Genomic DNA, 19,705 nt, shown 5'->3' with positions numbered 1-19,705 from the left:
TCTGGGTGCGGCCCTCCAGCCAGTTAGCGACCCATTTGACTGTGTAGGTGTTGACATCACAGTCCCCTAGTTTTTTAATGAAAATGGGGTGAGAGACAGTGTCAAAGGCCTTCCTAAAGTCCAGAGAGACTACGTCCACTGCTACCCCTGAGTCTACAGATTTGGTGACCTGGTCATAGAAGGCCACCAGGTTGGTCTGACAGGATGTGCCTCTAACAAACCCATGTTGGTTGCCCCTAAGCATAACCTCCCCCACTGGCCCCTAGTGGACATGTGCCAGGATAATTCTCTCAAAAAGCTTACCCAGGATCAAGGTAAGACTTACTGGCCTATAGTTTCCTCGGTCCTCCTTCCTCCCTTTTTTGAAGATGGGAACCACATTGGCCCTCTTCCAGTCCTCTGGCACCACACCAGAGCACCACGAGTGCTCGTAAAGCCGTGCCAGGGGTCCCGCAATGACCTCAGCTAATTCCCTTGTCATCTGGGTTTTAGGATTCTGACTGTACACAGACCAGTTAGGAAACTCCTGCCTTAAGATCTTAGCAGCAGCTTCTCTTGCACCTCCTTGAAAACAGATCTACTTAGGCATTTTGAATTCTCATCTTTTTTATGTCTGATTTCTGATGATTTAAACTTCCAGTGGAAGTAGTGCTCAGGTCTGCTGAGATGGGATGTGAACCTGCAGCTACAGGCCCTACAGATCTCTGTCTTTCCCTATCCTCAGTTCTAGTAGCGGAATTCAAATGTGCCTTTTCTACAAAGTCCTCCTTTTTGCCTTCAAAAAAAATCATAACAGCCAGAACTTGAACTTCACAATGTTTATTTTGTTGGGAAATTCTAACTAATATCCTGTATTTCAATGCCATTTATAATTAACCATGTTAGGCCCCTGCAAAGCCTAGTGTACATGCTTAACTTTATGTAGTGTGATTAGGCTCACAAAGGCCAAAGAGACAACATGCAGTGCATAAAGTTATGCCAATTCATATATATTTTCCAGAATGTGGGCCCTACACTTTTGCATATCATGTATTTCAAACTGATGATTAACATGCCAATGCTTATTAAGCTTTGCGATAAAATATCAAATTGATCCAGTTCTAAGAGAATTATTTATAAAATTGAAGAGCAATGGAGCAGAAGGTGCAGTTGAGACATGCAATATCATTAAATGTGGCCCCATTAAATATTAACATACAAGAAAATGCTTTTATTTTTAATGAGTGTTTTCTAAATCAAGGGGAAATATCTTTTAAAATCCTTTGTTTTGTTAAGTCATCTCTCTTACTTCCAACTCCACAGCAGTCATCCACTGGAAAATTTGTTAATATAGATAAGGCTGATTCATTTGCATGATATCTACAATGGATGCTTGCCAAAAATCTCCTATTAATGCAAAAACATGTGCTACCTCAACAAAGCAAGGTCAATTTAGTTGAGCCCAGCAGAAAAGCACTTGTAAGAAATGGACCACTATTTTCCTGACACATCAGAATTTAAAAACTCACTTGTACTCCATCAGAATTAAATGACCTACAAGAAAATTAGGAAATTGAAATTTGGGACTGTAATCTGGCTGCAAGCAGCATATACAACACCACCTGATTTGACTACTGCCTATCCAGCAGAAAACATTTAATCATTCCAAAAATAGCGAGTGAAATAAAAACATGCATTTTGATTTTCAACTTGCAATCATTTTGAGTGGAGGAAAAAAACTTTTAATTGTGCGTGGGCATGCATAAAATATGATAACACAACAACACGCTGCACTTCTAGAGGAGCTCTCATTTCCATACTGAATATCTAAACTTTAAAACAGCCTAATGATGTGGATTAACATTAAATACATGAGTAGAACAAAAGGTGCTAATGACCTGTATATTAGGGACCACTGACATAAGTGGTAAGTATAAAAATCAAAATAGAAAGGGCTAACAATGCCATGCAGGAGCCACACCCATATCATTTTTATAGATACTGTGTGGGTTCAATCACTCTCCTTTTTCTGACAATTGAAGTTCTCTGGTGTTGGATAAAAGCAGTACAAGCAGAGGCAGCACTCGGGGAGAGTCACCCCAAAATTGCTCTTAGCCCCTCTGTAGCCACCCCTCCCAAGTGGGCCTCCCCCCACTGGGCCACCACCACCCTCCCCCTGCAGCTGAGCCTGCCCCACTCCTGCCCACAGACTAGAAGTGTGGCATTCCCAGCCCAGCGGAATAAGTATCTTTGGCCAGAAGATGTATAGCACAGCCCCCACAATTTTCTGTCTCACCCACTTCACCCCCACACCCCACTATGTTTACTTTCAAAGCAAAGTGACCTCAACAAATAGCCTTGGACGAGGGGGTATAAGGAGGCATAGAATTCAGGGACCAAATAGGATGGGAAGTAGAACCTAGTTGTTGAACAGAGGCCTAATACACCTGCTTCTGGAGGCAGGGGTGTCACAAAGGAGGGATTTGCAAGAAGGCAGCTGGTTGCTTACATGCTGTTTGTTACCACCCTCAGAGGGTACAGGAGTTAGTGTAAATTTTTATTTACAAAATACATATAAGAAAACATTTGATTCTGCATCACCAATTTCTGCTCATAATGGGGAGCTTCCTTCAAGGCTCTGGAAATCTGCTCCTCCTCAGCAAAGTGGCAAGATTATTTTACAGATGAGGCACAGTATAAAGTGTAAATGATTTGCTCAAGACCACAGTGGGAGCATGGCCAAGGAGGCCCAACAATGCATCTTTTTTCCCAGTCTCTACACATTCCCATTTGTGGTCTTGGGACACTATTTTTCCTGGGGTGGGATCATGTGAGTCTCCCACTCTCCAATCAGGCTTGGGCAACAGTCTGTAGGTACTAATGTGAATTACTGCAGGAAACTCAAGTCATCTTCAGTACCTGCAGTAAAGTGGTTAAGGGTCCATACATGTGTGTATTAATTAGACATGATTATGAACTTTTCTAGCTTTGGTTCTTAAAGATCCCCCAACTATCTAAACATCTCCCTTTTCTGCTCCATAAAGGAGATTCTTAAGTAATGGAAATACCCCTGGAAGTGCAATGAAGAGAGACTGAAACATTATCCCCTCCTGAAATAACCATCTGATTTGGCTCTAGAACTGAGAAAAAACAATAGCTCTTTATAAAAGGATGCACTGGACTCCCTGGTGGCAGCCTGACAGGTTTCTAGAATGGACACTCTCTGGACACTAGCAATGGTGGCAGCTATTCATGGCTTAGCTCTTGTAGTACCAAGACCCCAGCTTTGGTCCTTTCACTTGCTCCAGCAAAACATATTAGTGCTGTAAAAATAGAACCACTCTACCCCCATCAGAACCACTAACCTTTTTGTTTTGTTCACTAGCAAAAAACAGTAGGGCAAACAAAGGAAAGAATTGGTTCTACCATTTCTCCATTTGGCAAGAACAGAGGAATCAGAGATGGATCGAGACAATTTGGAAGGTGTACCCCATGCTCCTTTCCCTCTCCACCTTACAGTTACGTACTATGGTTCCATGATATCTTGCGGGGAAGTAATTTGAGAACAATTCCTTGAGGGAGAAGACTAGATTTATGTAGAATCATTGAAGTTATTTGATGGCAAACAACTATTATTATGCCATCCAGTCTATCTTCCTCCAAATGCATTTCTCTTTGCAACATTTTTCCTAATATTATATCTAATCTTTGGATATACCACATGACGTAGTAAGAGGGTCAATTATAAAAAAAAATGGTTGGAGTAATAATCTTTTTCACTTACAACAGGCAAGACAAATTTGATGTTTAGCTTGCTGCAGAGACCCACTTGAAAGCTAGATTACTACATTACCCTTTTCTCAGGGCTAAAAGTAGATATCATGCAAAAATTTTAAATGATCCAAAACATATTACAGCAGTGCTTCTTGTTGACACCTTTCTAATATTTGTAGATTGTTATGTTCCTAACCCTTTGATCTCTCTTTCTGAATCATACCTATCCAGCTCCCTTCAATTTACAAATATATTTGTGATAAATTGTGTCCAGAAAAGAACATTACATTAGCAACGTGGTTTCAGGAAAGACAAGGAAAGGGACCTTTACTTTTTACAACATGGAGTGATTGTTTATTAAAAAATAAAAAATGAGAGTGCTGGCCTTTTTTCAATACAGAACGATTCCTGAGAACAGGACAGAACATTCAGACAGAACATTCAAATACCAATAAATATTCCCTACACTGGTAGTCTGCTCACTACTGTAATAGAACTACAAAGAGTGCACATACAAATATATCAGAGATATGAGTAGTATCTGGCCTTATTTGTTAAACATTGTTACAGTGCCTGAAGCATAATTTAAACTGCCCATGATGTTCATGCACCATTTTGTGAGAGGAATAAACTAGCAAATACACAGAAAACCCCACGGGCAATTCCATTCCCACTATAGCAGCTGCCTTCCACTATGTGCAATTACATCTGTGTCTGCTCCATGCCCACTTCCTCAATTCATCTAACAAAGTTCCAAGTGAAGCATGAATAATACATCCACAACATCAGTAACAAAAATAAAGGAGAAATACAGTAGTTAATTATATTACTGAAGGACAAAGGGAGTGAGTTAGAAAACAGTACCTCCAGATACCAGTCCTATTGTCCCTGAGTAATTTTCCAAGATATGTGGCTAACTGGACATTCTCCAAATGATCTTCTGTTGATGCCCTGACTCAACAGAAAAATCATTTCTTTCCCATTCTGTAGTTAGCTCAGTTTAGCTGACAACAGTGCTTCTGCATTCTCCCCAGTTTTTTGTTCCTAAGCTTCAAATCACACAACAAGTTATTTTTCTGGCATGCTGCTCTTACTAAAATACCTTATTCCACGGCAGCAGCTATAGTGATTAACTTCTTTTAGTGCATTAGTCCATTTCCATACTGTGAACTAAGAGACATTTACAGTTAAACAGTACCCCTATTTTCCATATGATCATAGGAATGTAGGGCTGAGAGGGACCTCACAGGTTTATCTAATCCAGTCTCCTGCTCTGACTAGACCATTCCAGCCAAGTGTCTGCCTAATCTCCTCTTGAAAACTTCCAAAGATGAAGACTGCATAATATCTCTAGGTAGTCTGTTCCAATGCTTAACCAGCCTCATAGTCAGAAAGTTCCTCCAAATCTCCAACTAAATTTCCCCTGCTGAAGCTCTAGGCCATTGTTCCTATTCCTGTCCCCTACTGCTACAGAGAAAAGCCCATTCTCCATCCTTCCTGTAATTGCACTTCAAGGATTTGAAGACTGTTATCCAATAATGATATGCGAGTTTCAACCAAGAATTCCTTTAAGGCCAATAATCTGATATGGATAGCAAACCCTTAAAAAGCAAACTTTGGTTCAGAAAGCTCTGTAAACAAATTCGCTGAACTCTCATTTTCTAGTTATAGTAGTGCAAAATGTTCACAGCAAAATCCAGAAACCACTTAATTCCAACTTTACAAAGTGGTCACTGAGGTTCACAAGCCTTTCAAGTGAAAGTTGAAATGCTGAAAAAGTTTGGGCTAATTTAAGACTCTACTTGATCGTTTAATTTATAAAAATCTAAGTTAAATGAACATGGTTTTGGTTACAAAGTCAAGAAGTCAAAGTGAGAAAATGCCAGATTTAAGGTTCTCTGTCTAACCTTACTTTGACAGCTTGTGCATTCATCCCACACTCTTGACTAAGGTTGGGCTCCTGCACAAAAAGCAGAATACAAGCATAGAACATAAGCTTGGAACATAATGCAAGTACACAAAGGAGAGGAATTAAAGTTGCACATGCAATCATTCTTTGACTTTACAAACTAATATTAGTGGATTTTTAAAATTATATTTGCCCTAGTGTTATTTTAAGGAATATTGTAGGAAAAGGTCTAATAAGTACAACTGAAACACCAGACCCATTATGCATTCCCAGCAGGGTTTCAGCCCTGAACAAAAGTTACATTAGCTGGCAGCAAGGAATGATGGCTGTGTGGCCTGTGTTTGTGTGGGTGTTGGCTGAGTTTCTTGCAGAAAGTGGGGTAGATTTCCACCTTACAGGCTAACCAAAGTAGAGAAATAAATATAGCACAAGCTTTCATGGGCTGAAGCCCACTTGGATGCTGTGAAAGAACGTGCTCAAAACGTGCCTTAGGACATGTGAGTGTTAGACTGGAAGAGGAGAGCCCTGACTAGTCACATTTTGGTTACAACTGTTGAACAATTAAAGTACTTTGCCCTGGAAGCCAAAGACCTTGGCTCTGGGCCCGCCTCTCTCAGACTTTCCATCATAGGGCTCCAAACACCATCCCACAAGTTGGTATTATCCAGACCCCCTTCTTCAGTGCTCCTTTTGAAGCTGTCCTCTTTGGAAGCCAAGAGGGAAATATGTGGGATGGGGAGACAAGGTAGATGACGTATGGCTCAGAGGCAGATGCTGACCTGGAAGGAACAAGTCCTAGGTTCTTCTAGGGCACAGACTTCCCCTCTGCACTTCTTTCCATCCATTTTATCCAATAACTATTAAAAACAATTGGCAGTGGCTCAGCCTCAAAAGGCTCATCAGACAGGAAGCAAGGTAATGTCTGACCTGTGATATGATTAGCAGGGATCTGGGTTTTCATTTCCTGTGGGAAAAAATCATGGATTTTCCTATTTAAAGGAGAAAAACCTGGGAAACTGCAGCTTTCCTCTTGCAGGCAGGCATAGTTGCAGCCTCCAAGGGGCTGCTTGGGGCTGGGGGGAGTGGAAGGAGGGTGAACAGAAGCAAGGGGCCACGTGCATGTGCAAACACACATGCATACATGTGGCAATGCAGCCAGGCAGCAGGATAGAAAGCAGCTCCCACAGTTCCCTGAAAGTAAGTCAATGGGGAGGAGGAGCACAGATGACAAAGTGGGGGGTGGGGGGAGACAGCTGCAGCTGGACCCACATCCTGGTGAGTGAAAGGGGCAGAGGGAGCTCTGATTTTCCATAATAAAAACCCTCAAATCAAAAGCCAAAGTATGCAGTTGTTTAGAATTTATTTTATTATAATGATTGAGGTACTGGTAGGCTTCCAAATTGCTTTAAAATTGTAAATATATCGATAAAAAATTGTGTTTAACACACACACACACCCTCACACACACACACGTATGTATCAGTTAAATACAATGTTTTATTTATAGATAGATAAACACAATGTTTTATTGATACCTAACTGATATATATGGAGCAGGGGGGAAGAGAGTGGTGTGTTTCATTTTAGTTGTGGAAAAATGCACATTTTGGGGGTTTTAATCAGAGAATTTTGCATTTTTTAACAGTGAAAACCAGGATCCCTGGTGATTAAACACTGTGCTGAGAAGTCACAAATACCAAGGTTCAAACCCCATCTGGACAAGGGGAATCTTCAACCTGGGTCTCCAACTTTCTGGGTGTATACCCTAACCTCCCATACTGAAGCCATAGCATGGAGGCCTCCCACCACCAAGCGCATCTTTTCAAGACTCAGGCTCAGATAATGCACACGTATGCTTAACCAGTGCATAGCCTTATGGTGCATGTTCAGTTTGCATTCACACATTTATGTGGTCATGGCATACATCCAGGAACAAGAACGCCTAGGTCGATGGCTAGAAAGCTTCAATTTAGGCACACAACTATTTTAGGAAAAATAATTCTACCTTTACTGGTTCTGCAGGAGTAGTCAGGAGTTATCTGGTTTGGCTCACTCCCTCCTCACAATGTTTGGGTAAGCTTCTTCACCCACAAGTGGGGGAATTGGCTACTGTTCTGAGGTGTGGAGAGATATTGTCTAGGTTGGTGTAAGTGCAGGTGTGAGAAGGAGAGAGAGAGAGGAAGGAAAATTCTTACCTCAACTGCTCCACTTCCAGTGTTACAACTATTACAATATCTCCCACACCTTCCCAGTTCTAGGTGCTTATTGTTACTGCCACTGCTGCTGCTGCTGCTGCTGCAGTAGTGATGTGGGCCCAGCAATTTGAATGATGATGTTAGGTTAGCAAGGTTCTTTGGGTAGATGCAATACTGTTTATTAGACCAACTAAATAGTTGAAAAAAAGTTTTTTGCAAGCTTTCAGGCACAAACTTATTTTAGCAGCCTGCTAACATGCTCCTGAGGAACGTGGTCCTGATTTTCAAAAATCTGAAATTCAGCCAAGCCTATGTGGGATTTCATGGGACAAGTGAAAGGCCCAGGAGTTTTGGCCTTATCGAATTCCACAAACCTAGTACAAACAATGGAGATGCTAAGAGCTTTCCATAAGCAAGGGAGAGAAAAAAGAAATCAAAAGTAATCTCTTACAAGGGAACCCAGCAGACAACCTTCACATACTGGGGGCTATCAGCTCCCCTTTAATAATGTAAAATTAGCAATTCCAGTGATGAAATGTAATTGTGTATGCCCAGTCTGTGTGCCAGGTGAGCCTCTGCAATTTAAAACTAGTTTGCTTTCAAATACAAATGAAAAAAAATGTTACTTGGAGATAATGTACAAACTTGGATCAAAAACAAAGTCAATGTTCACATGGACCACTTTGATACAAAACCACTGGGTTTTACATGGCTCTACTTCCAGCTAATTAATTTTGCCTGCTATACCCCTGATCTTCTCTCCCAACAAGGACAGGGTTGGGGGCATTTTGTCACTTTTGCTGTTTGTCATTTCTAGGCCTTCTGTCTGCCTAGGGAATGGAAAGATGGAGACAGACAAGTGGTAGTGAGGTAAAGTGGTAATATTATAAAAGGCACTTTAGGCTCCTCAATGAGATATTTTAATCCAAACAAGAATGTCAAATAACAGAGACTTATCTACACATAATAGAGCTACTTCTGCTCTGCTACTCAGAAAAAGTCCAAACAGAATTTAAACTAAAAACCTTTTTTAAACACATTTAAATCTCTGCATAGGGAAAGGGATAGGGCAATTCTTACAGGAATCAACTTTTCAGATTAATACATGTTATATATTGTGTGTCTTATTTTTCCTTCTTCCAGCAAAATGGGATAAACTGCAACTAAGAGGCATTCAGGCTGCCTAGTATTGGCTTCAAAGGAGTTAATTATTTAACACAAAGTTTTATCTCCTTTTGAAGCCAGTGCTACTGTAGCACTCCTTGCTAAAGGCAGAACTAATTGGTTCAAGCTGTCACACTGTTATACCAGTGACCTAATAATGCATGTCCTGTCTCGGCTTATTGTTATGTTCATGCATAAAGAATGAGGAAAGATGTATAGTTTGCTGGCCTGGGCATGAAACAAGAGAATCAGCATATCAGGAAAATTTCGATGAACTCCCTCTGTGGCCTTTAACAAGGTGCTTAACCCCTCTCCCTTCATTTTGCCTACCTTCAAAATAAGGATGCTATCACTTACCTTAGGGTGACATGAGGAGAAGTTAATGTCTGTACAGATGTCTCTGAAGATGAAGAAAGCAATAGAGCTATCTGTCATTGTTAATAAGAGTTTATAGGGCATATAAGTGAATACTTTCTCTTCTTTACTTTTCCTTCATGTAACCTCTTTTTACAATCTGTCTGTCTGTGCTCTCTGTGGCCCCATTACCACAGGGTCCAAGGGCCTCACAAACATAAATGATTTTTTCTTCACAACCCCATGCTCACCCTCCAGCTACATTACAGAGCTTACTCAAGATCACATGGGCAATCCATGACAGAGTCAAGGACTGGACCTATATTTTTGTTTCCCAACCTAACACCTTACCTACAAGGACACCTATCCCCACTTCTCCACTGCACCACCCAGAGAACCCAGAGCCTGCTTTGAATATTTTTGCCACATCATCAATGTATACCTTCTTCACCCACTCCTTTGTATGTTACCTAGTTAGATCCTAAGCTCTCTGGGGCAGGGAGATACTCTTTCTACATCTGAGAAACTACCAGAACACTTGTATGTTTCATAAATAAATAATTAGACGACTTCACCTAGTATAAAGAACATGGAGAGAGTTTAAAAGCTGGCTGATAAGCTCTGCAGTTTCCTTTATCTTTTCCTTCTCTTCCTAGCAGCAACACACACAGGACAGGAGTGACCACAAAAATGAACATGGAACCACAAATGCCATAACTCACCCTGTTGCCAGTTAGAAGCACTCACAGTGAGGAACAGTCCTTCTCCCAGCAAGAGACAAAGTGGGGCCACCTTCCCTCTGCTGCCAACAACTGTCTCAGCAACTGTATTTCCTAAGCCTGGGATGTATGATGCCCCAACCTAGGAATCGGCTCCTCACTCCCTCCTTCTCTTCCTGCCCAGTAGGAAGTAGAGTGGACCCCAGCCATTCTGGGCAGCTTTCAGCACCAGTTCAAAGGACAAACTATGCTGTCACTGTAGCCAGCAGCAGTCTAATGCCAACACTTAACCATATCAATACCAGACAGGTGTTCATCTTCATGTTCATGCTAACTGGGATGATCTGACGGCAATCTTGTGACTGTTTCTCAGGCTCCACTTCCTAAAGTCATGCAGTTTTGTAAGAATCGCATCTGTCATGGCTGAGGGTGCAAGAACATAATGCAAGCATACCCAAAAGGCTCAGAAACAAGGAACAAATAAAAAGAACACAACATTCCTGTATTGTTTTCAAATCATATAGTGTCGAGGGACTTAACTCAATTTCCCAATGCTTTGGGCTGCCATTATAGCCAGATATGCCCTTTCAACAGTCTACTGTACCATAAGCAGGCTATGGAGTTTCAGTATGTGAAGAAAGCCTGGCAACTAATTTGTTTGTGCTTGTCTTCTACTCCTCCAGGTACGTAGTTCCTTACCTCGAAATTCAAGTCCTCTGAGCTGGAAAGTAACAAGGCCATTTCCAATTTCGATCAAGTGAATGAAGGCATTTAAATAATCTGATGTCAAAATAAAACAGTCTCCTGTGCTGTAGTTTCCCCAGCGGCCAAGAATCAAATCTCCACAAAGAGACTCCTGCAGAGATCTGGTCAGATGCTCATAAAAAATGGAGTTGAGATTATTGTCATCGCTTCCTATAAGCACAGCAACAAACATTATTATAGGTAAACTCAGTACCGTAACTTGGATGGTAAGAAGTGGGCATGGGCCTTGGAGGCTGAGTTTGAAGGGGCACCAGAATCACCCCCTGGGAGTTTTTGCTACAGTGGAGGCATAGGATTCAGGCAGGGCAGTACTTCACTAAGCTGTGTAACTGGAGGACAGGGAGTGAGTGAAGGGAGTGGAATGGCGTACCCCTCCCCCCCACCCCGCCCCAGGAAAGCCTTTGCCAATATGTATGTGTTGGGACTTGGGAGAGCAAACTGGGCACTAGAGTTGGGTCCCAGGGAGCCCGGCTGTGGGGCTATTGTTGCCAGAGGAACTGGTGCTGCAACAGCAGCAGCAGCCCAGGAAGGGGTTCCCTTCCCCTCACCCCCCACTGCCGCAAATTTACAGTGGTTGACATACTCCAAGACCTCTCCTGCTCCCCCGTCCCATCTCAGGCACTCAATGAGCATGCTATGACTCTGGATAAATATATTATATATATCAAACCATTTTTAATCTGATCCTACTTCCTTGCTAGTTATTATAATACAGCCTATTCCTGGGAGGTGACAGCATCTCCTTGAAAGTCCTACTGCACCTCTAGCTCCTAGCTACTTTATATAGAATTAGGTGTGTGATCCTTATTTAAAAAAAAACAATGCTGAAAGTAGAAGACTGGATGTGAGATGATGTGCAGATCAAATCTGGACCACTACATCTCCTCTCCCCTGTTTAATAATATCAGAAATTTTCTGGAAGCCCTGGAGTAATTAGTTTGAGGGCTCTCTACTACGTTAAGATAGTTTCATTTTTGCTTACTAACATGAATTTTAAAGAATCGCACGCCTCCCTAGGCCATTACTATCCAAACACGCCATTTAATAGCTGAAAAAATATACTTTCATAGCCAACAAAGGGATTTTGTCTCCTATTATTTTCAACTGGAGCTGTGGGGCTAAACTTCTAAGTAACTTTAGAAAGTCTCCATCCCTGCCAATGATGTTGGATAACTAAGACCATGACATCATCAAATTACCTGTAAAAACATTTTTTTAAAAACACAAATTTAGCATATTGAGGGAAAAAGTGTAAAGGTTCAATCTTCATTGGAATTGTTATTATTAATTGTAAAAATCAGCTGTACCAATAAGCATCTCTAACGCCAATTAGGCCTTAGAAGTGCTGGGAGAAGGAACATCCCAATCAGAATCTAAAAACTCATATGTGAGTGCATTTTGAAACTGGATTAAAAATTAGCACTTCATTATGATTACTGAAATGAACTAAAATCTTCACACTTTCCAAAACTGTGTGTCTTGGCTTAATACAGTGTCAGTGTGCTTGAATTCCCTTATTTAATGAGCATGTTTTGTTTGGCAAGTGCATTTATCTTCTGCTATGCATCAGCAGCTCACCCCAATACTCTGTAAAGGCCACTCAAGCTCCTTGGGTCATGTTCATATTAAATGGGTTGCCTTTGTATTTGGGTCATTATACCCCACACTGAGTTATATTCCCACTGGCCTATTTTGATGAAGATCTAAACTAGTCAGAAAACTAAGATTTAAACCACACTAGAAAAAGCAAATGTTTTGCCTGAACATTGGGTTTAACAATATTATTATACAACATTATAATAAAAGGCTATTGTCACTTGACAGCAATGCTAGCAAAATGTTTTTATTTCATGCCTTGAAATGGAAAATAACGAATGTGGATCATTAAGATGCCTCGCTCTCCCATTATCTAAAGACACATTTGTTCACTTTAATATACTAAAAGTAGCTTTTGTTCCTACCACCCAGAAAGCAAGTTTATCCTTTGTGTAAAGGAAGATAGATTATTCAGTTTTGTAGCTTCATTCCCCCCTCTCCCATACTTCCCTCTCAATTTTGTTACATTTTACAATTTTTTTTTAAAGTAGAAATTAAAATTAACCAATAATATACTGGCTGTACTTAGTAGAAGCCTTGGTATTGACTGGAATGGGATCAGGATTTTACCTAAAATGTTTACATCAGCTTCTTCTGTAAGGATGTGATCCTGCCAAATGCTAGCACTTTTTGCAAGATGCCTTTCATGCTCCCTGACTTAGAGCATTTCCTTTCTTTCAGGAAATGTTCAGAACCATCTAGACCTCTGCTGTATATTAACATTAATCAAAGCTACCTTTAATACACTGTTAAGTAATATAGCATCACAAGGTGCACTTTATCCCTTTGCTTTCCTGTGTCTCTTTTCTTGCAAAATTTCTACTCACCCCAGGATGACACACTCTCCACAAGGGTCATCAACAGAATTAGAAAGGAATGCTCATCGTCATACTTAGTGGAAAGGGGGTATTTACACCGACTCTTCCAGATCGTTAGTTGACCAACAGCTGACCTTCAAGTTGACCTACTCTGTCTGCTATTTGCTATATACATGGGCACACAGAGACTCTATGACTGAATAAGTGATTTGCAACTCAGCAGCTATGTAATCAACCCCCAAAAAATAAAGAATGTATTTACATACCAAACCACATGACTTAATCAGGATCTTTGCAGTTTTTAATCTCTATTACATTTTAAATGATCAGCTTTATTCACATAGTGATTAAGCACTTTGCATCTGCTTTACACTTTCCCAAAACACAGCCATGATAAAATAAATAAATCACATTTTAGAAAAATATATAGAAAAACACCCCATGCCATACCTGGGTCCTTTTCAATCTGGATTGCCAGTCTTGTATTGGAATGGTCCACTCTTCTTGTGCTAGAAATGAAAAGACACTTTGTATAACCAATTTCCTTTGAAGACAAGATTTCCCATTTTTTCTTTTTAACATTTCTTCTCATACATCCTGTTTGTATGATCATTCAGCTCATATTCCTAACCTGGAAACTGGCTTACTCTTAATAGTCAAACACAGTTATTACTATTAGTTCTTTTTTAATGCATCTTAAGCAAAAAGTATATAGCCAACTGAGAAAAAAGGACCATTTTTTGTCCCCCACTGTTCTTACTCCAGTGGAGCTATTCTTATGGTATGATGTCAAGCAAGTGTAGCAGACTCAGGCTGAAAGCTAGCACTTGTAACAATATACTACACTGTGGGTGCATCTACACATGCAATTAGCATGGAGCAATAAATTCCAGCATATACCACGCTGGGCACCACATTTTAATGTGCGCCTGGGACCACAGCACATTGAACCGGGTCGGAGTAGCCCCAAATGGTAGGGGCCCCAGGTGGGGGGCCCAGGGCTGCTCCCTCCAAACCCAGCTCAACTGTCTGTGGAGGAGCTGGCTGGTGCACAAGAGTGCTCCAGTGTGGGGCTAGCCAGCAGACAGCCCCTGCACTGAAACACCCTTCTGCCCCAGCCAGCCCCATCAGCATCTACACATGCCTTGCTGCACACTAATGAACTACACTGAAAGACAGTGCTTACATTTACAAGTACTAACCTGTGGCGGAGTTGATTAGTTCCCTGTGGCTTAACAGGGTCGCATGTGTAGATGCCGAGACACTTACTACAGAGATAATTAGGCAGCTCTGCCATAAATGTCTTGTGTAGATGCTCCCAGTATTTCTCAGTATTTACATCATCTCCATAGTACCTCCCGAGTATTCAAAAACATAAATTATATCTTACTTCCTTCCCAGCCCTTAAAAGAAATAGCTTGATTAAAATTCTACAGTTTTTTTTTTCCATATACATGTGCAGATGCAACATTTACTGAGGGAAAGGCAAATCACATACAAGCATTCTGTATTTAGTTTTAAAACACGAAGGCCCATGGTTATTCTCATCTCTTGAGAGAAGTGAAGCTTGCAAGAACTTTGCCTCCCATATTACAGAGCCTTCCCCCATCGGTCGGTATTTTTCACTGTCTCAGGGAGCACAGCTGTCATGGAAGCTCCTGGACCAAGAGACAGTTTATTAGACAGCTCATGCCTACATTCCTAGACATTATGAGCGGTACTAAAAACCTGGAGATCACAAATGCATTGATCACTGCAACAAACTCAGGGTCCAATGGGATTGGAAATAATAATGTGTCCAGTTAGAAATAGGTATTCTTTTAGCAGTCATGGCTAATTCTATACCAACATGAATGGAAAGGAATCCCCAAGTAGAGGCAGCCAAAGGTGATGTGTCTGGTGGTTACAGAGCACTTTTCTTCTTCGTGGTAATTCACAGGCTTTACAGATAAGCTTTTCAAAAGCACCAATATAAGATAAGTTCCTAAGCCCCATCCCCTTGAAATTTTTACCTTAATACACATTCTTAATCCTTGCAGCAGCCTGGAGAAGCAGGTCTGGGAGAATTAATTATGCCCTTCCGTAAAATAAGAATAAAATAGAAAAAAAAAATTCACTTGGCCAAGCCTATAAAGGGTGCCAGTGTCAGGATTACATCAGTGAGATGTCTTCATAACCTCTCCGGTTCCTTTAAACTGATGAAAAAGGTGAAAGCAGTAGGTCTGTGCAAGTAGGTAGCTATACGATCCAGCTTAGGATCTGGCCGCTTCAGATGCCAGGGTTCCGGTCCGGAGCTCCGGGTCAGGTTCCCACTTCGATCTGTCTGAAGTGGTTCCAAAGCAGGGATTTTGGGGGAACTGTACCTCAAATTCTTGAAAGCAAAACTCATGTCACATCTATGGGTTAAGCCACAGGGGGGTCAACACTGCAGGGACAGTAGCCCCTGGTGAGGCCACAAAGCCTGCCAAGTTTCAAGGTGATAGGTGCAGGGGTTTGGGGGGAATTGCACCTCAAGCTGCTGACAGGCAAAACTCATGACATAGATGACCCTGTGTGTGTTAAGGTGCAGCGAGCTGAAAACTGCAGGGGTGGTGGCCCCTGCTGAGGCCACAAAGCCTGCCAAGTTTCAAGGACATAAGCAGAGGCTACCATCTCTGCAGCTTTCACCCTGCTGCACCTTAACACACAGTGTCACCCATGTCACGAGTTTTGCTTGTCTGCAGCTTGAGGTGCAGTTCCCCCCAAACCCCTGCACCTACCTTCTTGAAATTTAGCAGGCTTTGTGGCCTCATCAGGGGCTACCACCCCCGCAGTTTTCACCCCGCTGTGGTGTAACATATACATGACATGAATTTTGCTTTCAGGAATTTGGAGTACAGTTCCCCTCACACTGTATCTTCACTGATCTTCTTGAAATGTGGCAGGCTTCATGCTCTCAGCAGAGGCTACCACCCCTGCAAGTTTCATCCAAATCAAACAAAAAACAACAAAGTTATACATATTTCATTGATTCCCCATTACACCCTATGGCCAGATCTCCAAAGCGGCTCCAGAGATTTTCCGAAGTGGTTCAGAAGCTCCGAACCACTTCAAAAAGCCTAATAAAGCCAGTGCTTCAATCTGGACATGCTGCTTCGGATGCTGAAGCGTCCGAAGCTTCTCCAGGTCCAAAGCACAGTCCAAGAGAAGGATCTGTGCTTTTTAATATGCAAATATCTCATTTTCATGTAGAAGTGCTGACATTGCTTGAGCCCACACTTCTCTATTCACTACTCCCCAAGTCTCTTCTCTTCCATTTTGTCCCATTTAGCAGCACATCTCTTCCGTTTGCCATCATGCACATCCCAATCAAGAGAGCTGAAGTTTTAGAGCTGAAGTTTTTGTATGCTACTGCCAACCTGACAATGAATGTCTATCTTTATCCCAACTACATAGTTGGTCCAATAAAAGATATCACCCTAATAAATCACTGCCTTTTGTAACATTCCCAAAATCAACTTGCTAGAAAATGCCAGTGGCTTTCCTGAGGGCAAAAAGACAAACCTCTCTTGCCTCGTTCTCCAATTGGCAGCAATATTTCCTCTATGAAAGCCACAGAAAGCCAACCGTAAGAAATGTGTACAAGGTTTTTCACAGAGAAAGTGCTGGAGAGATAATACTGCTTTCCTCAGCTCTCTACGTGCTATTGAGCTTTGCTTAGAAATAGCAAGTTTTCCATGTGGCTCACTCTGCAGGTGTGCATATAACTCTTAGTTAATATTAGCGCACTATCTGCATGAATTAACATTTAATTTGATGTATTATTGATCTCAATTACTTTTCTTTCTAGTGGGCCTGGTGGGATGTAATGAAAGTCTTTAATTCTACTGCAGTAGAAAAAGGGTAAGAGCAGAGGTGGTCTTATGCGGCAACCCTGAATATGAAGAATTATTTTAATATGATTAGGTTGCCAGAATTTGTCTGTCACAGAACATAGGCCCATCTCCTATGATGCCTGGCAGAGGGAATTAGAAGGATAACATGAGGACCATGTCATGGAATTTGAGCAATTTCCCATTCTTACCAAACAACATGGCTGATTTCAAAATAGGTATATTTAAGGCATTAGCTTATAATCACATTCCATGATGATTTTTAATTCCATGAGACAATATCAGATGTAAAGTCAATATTGTACCTGACACACATTTTTCAATCTGAGAACCTGAGAGCCGGTAAGAAGGTTTTTCTCATGAGACCCCCTAAGCACCTGAAGCACAAAGTTAAGCAGATACTGGTGATAAAATAGAGAATTTTTTCCCATAAAGATCAATCCATACAAATCAATCATTACTTCAGAAAATTATGAGTGAAAAATCTTTCTGTTTAGAACATTGCTGTGGAAGCCTGTTTCTGATATATGTATGAAGCAATTATAGGAAAGCAAAAGTACTTTGGTAGCTTCAGAAGCAGGTAATGCAAACTGAATGCTAAGATAGAAAAGAAAGAAAAGCAGGTTTTGCAGCTATGCCACAGCTTTAAAAGCTGTCATCTAAACTGTACTGTAGATCACTTAACTTAAGCCTTGAACAAGGTAGCCTTAATATACCAGATAAAGAATGCTGATTTCATTAACAGTGCAGGAAAAACCCAGGGCTTCATCCACATATTTTCAAAGCATAAACTTAATTTTTGTAAAGACATAGGGCAACATACTGAATACAATGAAATAAGTACAAATTGTTGAAATATCTTATGGTGAGTCCCTACTGGACTTCAAAATCTTCCACAGTTATGGGAACTGAAGTTTTGTTTGTATCTTCTTAAAGGCTAAAGGAATTTGCATAACATTAGACTATCCTATACTGCACCCAGTAATCAAAGGGACTTATTACGCATTCATTTTAGGTAGCTCCTGGAGTTCTTAACCCCTAGACTGCCCACACATTAACACCTGAAACTAGTTTTAAGCACATTTTAGGCAACTTAAAGTTACACCACTCCAGGGCAGTTTTGTCTCTGATCTGTTACCCAGCTGGTGTTCCATTAATGTGTGGCCACGCCCCATAAATGAGCCATCTAAATTGCAGTCCCCAGCATCCCAGGATGCCGAGTCCTCTCCCCAACCCTCCTGTCTGTCTGAAAAAACTTTCTATCCCCTGAACTCTACTGCCCAGGTGGAAGTTCTGGCACTCCCCCTCCTGCCCTCGGGGGCGTGAACTTCCCACCTGCCAGGGGTGCAACCCCATGCAAACAGTCTGCAGAGTACATGCCGGGTAGTCAAATCACAGGGCATGGATAGGTCCAGGAGTGGGACCTAAGGGAGGTGGAGGGAGGAACAAGGCAGGGGATCAGACTCAGTCCCCCTGAGCTGGGGCTTCCTTCCTGGGGCAGGAGCAGTAGATCCCCCAAATGTACCTTCCTTCACTGCTCCCACCTCCCAGGCACCCTGGGAAGTAAAACCAGCACCCCCCACATACCACATGATCCTAATTTATTAAAACATGAGTCTCTCTCTCTCTTTTTTTTTTAACTAATTTTTATTTTAAGTGGCTGACTTCCTTCATTTCACCACCCATCATCCACCCCTATTTCCTTTCCACCTCCTATTTCATTACCCACCCCCATTCCATTAACTCTCCACCTCCCCACTCAATGTTCCTGCTCCCCCAAACCATTTCTCACACCCTCCCACCTAAAGCAGGTATAGTAGCCTGTCTGGGCTCACCAGCCCAGTAATGGCAACTCACAGAGGTAGGTGCTAGTCAGGACCCTGCTTGCCAGCCCTTTAATGGCAACTCATAGCTATGCAGGTGGAGAAGTCAGAAAAGCTCCAAACTTGACATAGCACTAACACTGATCAACACTTGAGCAGCTCAAAGTACAGGGTGTAACAAGGCCCAAACTCAGCTGCACATTTACTTCTGGGCTTTTTGCTGTCAAACAGAACTTCTTAAAGTGAACTTCAGGGAGTGTGGGTAATTTGGGTTTTCCACAGGCACTTTCTTTCTTTAAATTTGGTCACCCCCACTCACCCAAATTGATAATTACTTTAGTAATGGGATTTCTTACTAAATAACATTATTTCACAGAAACTCTGAGCAAGTCTTTGGGCGCTTCCCCTGAAAAGCAAGTATGTTTGAATGTTTCTAAATGTCTAACTGATTTTAAAGTCAACATCCCATCTGGTTCCTGATGTTTCTCACTAGCTCCTGTTCTTTTATTCAGTACCCCTATGGGCAGGTTGAAGAACCAAATACAGCAATGGCACTTGTATCTATCCTTCCTTCTAGGTTCTCTAAACACACCAATCAAGAAAACAGAATAAAAAGAATCAAGGACAGTTAATAATGTGCAAAATATATGCATAGTAGGAGGGGTTCAGTCAAATAGAGGGAAGGGTGCCTGCATAGGTGACACACAGAGGGGACACGTATCCCCCCCCCCCCCCCC

At 41.6% G+C, this 19,705-nt stretch overlaps 1 protein-coding gene across 1 annotated transcript in view; it reads right to left on the bottom strand.

The window, feature by feature from the left end:
- Positions 1 to 19,705, bottom strand: part of PCNX2 (pecanex homolog 2 (Drosophila)) — a 328,028-nt gene that overhangs the window by 48,679 nt on the left and 259,644 nt on the right. The window contains exons 25-26 of the mRNA XM_019527461.1: positions 13,724 to 13,782; positions 10,794 to 11,009 (exon numbers count right to left, since the gene is read on the bottom strand). Coding sequence (XP_019383006.1) covers positions 10,794 to 11,009; positions 13,724 to 13,782 — 275 coding nt within the window. The remainder of the gene's footprint in view (positions 1 to 10,793; positions 11,010 to 13,723; positions 13,783 to 19,705) is intronic.

This window comes from Gavialis gangeticus, unplaced genomic scaffold, assembly GCF_001723915.1.
Source record: "Gavialis gangeticus isolate Ggan-Ray unplaced genomic scaffold, GavGan_comp1, whole genome shotgun sequence".
NCBI lineage: Eukaryota > Metazoa > Chordata > Crocodylia > Gavialidae > Gavialis > Gavialis gangeticus.
Note: the sequence above shows the minus strand (reverse complement) of the source record. Positions and strands in the feature narration are given on the sequence as shown.